This window comes from Nothoprocta perdicaria, unplaced genomic scaffold, assembly GCF_003342845.1.
Source record: "Nothoprocta perdicaria isolate Ctin4 unplaced genomic scaffold, notPer1 scaffold_625, whole genome shotgun sequence".
Lineage (NCBI taxonomy): Eukaryota > Metazoa > Chordata > Aves > Tinamiformes > Tinamidae > Nothoprocta > Nothoprocta perdicaria.
In genome coordinates, this window is record NW_020455894.1 from 8,542 (window position 1) to 10,068 (window position 1,527).

General features: G+C 38.7%; 1 protein-coding gene and 1 pseudogene across 1 annotated transcript in view; both read right to left on the bottom strand.

Moving 5' to 3' along the window:
* Positions 1–345, bottom strand: part of LOC112956383 (olfactory receptor 14A16-like) — a gene marked incomplete at its 3' end in the record, with an annotated part of 7,884 nt that extends 7,539 nt beyond the window's left edge. Inside the window, exon 1 of the mRNA XM_026049885.1 lies at positions 2–345. Within this exon, the coding sequence (XP_025905670.1) occupies positions 2–328 (327 nt within the window). The remainder of the gene's footprint in view (position 1) is intronic.
* A 284-nt stretch (positions 346–629) lies between these two features.
* Positions 630–1,527, bottom strand: part of LOC112956381 — an 18,719-nt pseudogene continuing 17,821 nt past the window's right edge.

Here is a 1,527-nt window from a genome sequence, read left to right on the forward strand (position 1 = left end):
TCTTCTCTGACAGCAAGTTTGCCAGCATTTTTGGCACAACAGAGGAAGTCATGGAGATCTCAATGAAGGACAAATTACTGAGGAAGTAATACATGGGAGAATGTAGATGACAGTCARTATAGACCAGCACAATGATAAGAGCATTTCCCAAAACAGTCACTAAATAAGCAAGCAGGAACAGCATAAAGAAGATGATCTCCACTTCATAGCRGTTTGGAAATCCCACGAGAACAAACTCTGTCACACGCGTGATATTCCCCATCCAAATGTGCTTTCTATCATGGTGAGAAGAAGAGAGCAACATAGTCTCTTTGAATATTTTGTTCATTCATTCAAAAAGAGATCCTTCCCCACTGCTTATATCTCCTCCCCATTTCCCAAAGATCTTTTATTGCTCTTAACAAGTAAACAAACAAAAAARATGTAGAAAGATGTAACTTGTAGGATGTAACTTGTCTTTGCTGCCAAGGTCCTTCCCTCTCTCTGTTACCCCTAGTCAAAATAACCATCAAATCACAACATATGATATATTATTTCCATCCTACATGTCCAACTTCTATATCTGTAAGACATGCATGCATGCACGAAGCAGCAAAAAGCTTCTGTCTACAAGGAAAAGATTTCTCCACTTATGCCTGGGCTTTTGAACTTGCCTTCTGCACAAAGAACACCCAATATATTGGCTTTGGATAGCTTGCTGAAGCTATCTGTGTCCAAGTTTCCGAAGAGCTCTTCAGCTTCAGGAACCGGTAAAGTTGCAGCAGTTCTTCTGTTCCAGCAAACTGTGGATAGATATAGAATGGAAGTGGATGAATCCTACACTCCCAGTTGATACTGTCATATCAGGGGAACTGACCTTCTAACAGAGTTACAGCATGGATCCTAGGGGGACAAATACAAAGGAGAAATTGTATGATATAGTGAGCCATGAGACTCAGAGTATTAAAATAAACAACATTTTTCAYCCCTGTTGATGGTATAACCAGGGCTGTTGTATGCTGGCTCTGATAACCTGAACTGCACAGCATGAGAATTGAAACACACTTTCTGCAGTTTGTGTAAGCTTTAGCTGCTGATTGCTGTGGGAGTGAGTCTAGTCGTCTCACAAAAACTGAAGCCATTTATCATTTTGAAACCTCACAAAGAATGTTGTCCAGAAAATAAAGTTCAGGAGAAAGGCAGAAGTCTTATTATTGCATGGATTGTTTTTTTCCCCTTTTTATTTATTTATTTATTTATTTATTTATTTATTTATTTATTTATGTATTGTTAACGAAGGCAGCACTTTCCATGGTGAGCCAATTTTACCTGATAGACAATCTCCAATATGACAAAGAGAAGATAATTGGCTCCCATAGAAGCCTTTGTACTTTGGACACAGGAGATTTTTGACTCAGCGGACTCAGGTAGACAAGTCTCACCTGAAGTTTACAAAAGCTGAAAACTTTTCTTCTTTTTGGAGAACAAGAGCATTGCCCAATATATCTGATGAAAAGTGATCATTTCCAGGGTCTTGTCTTTCAGAGA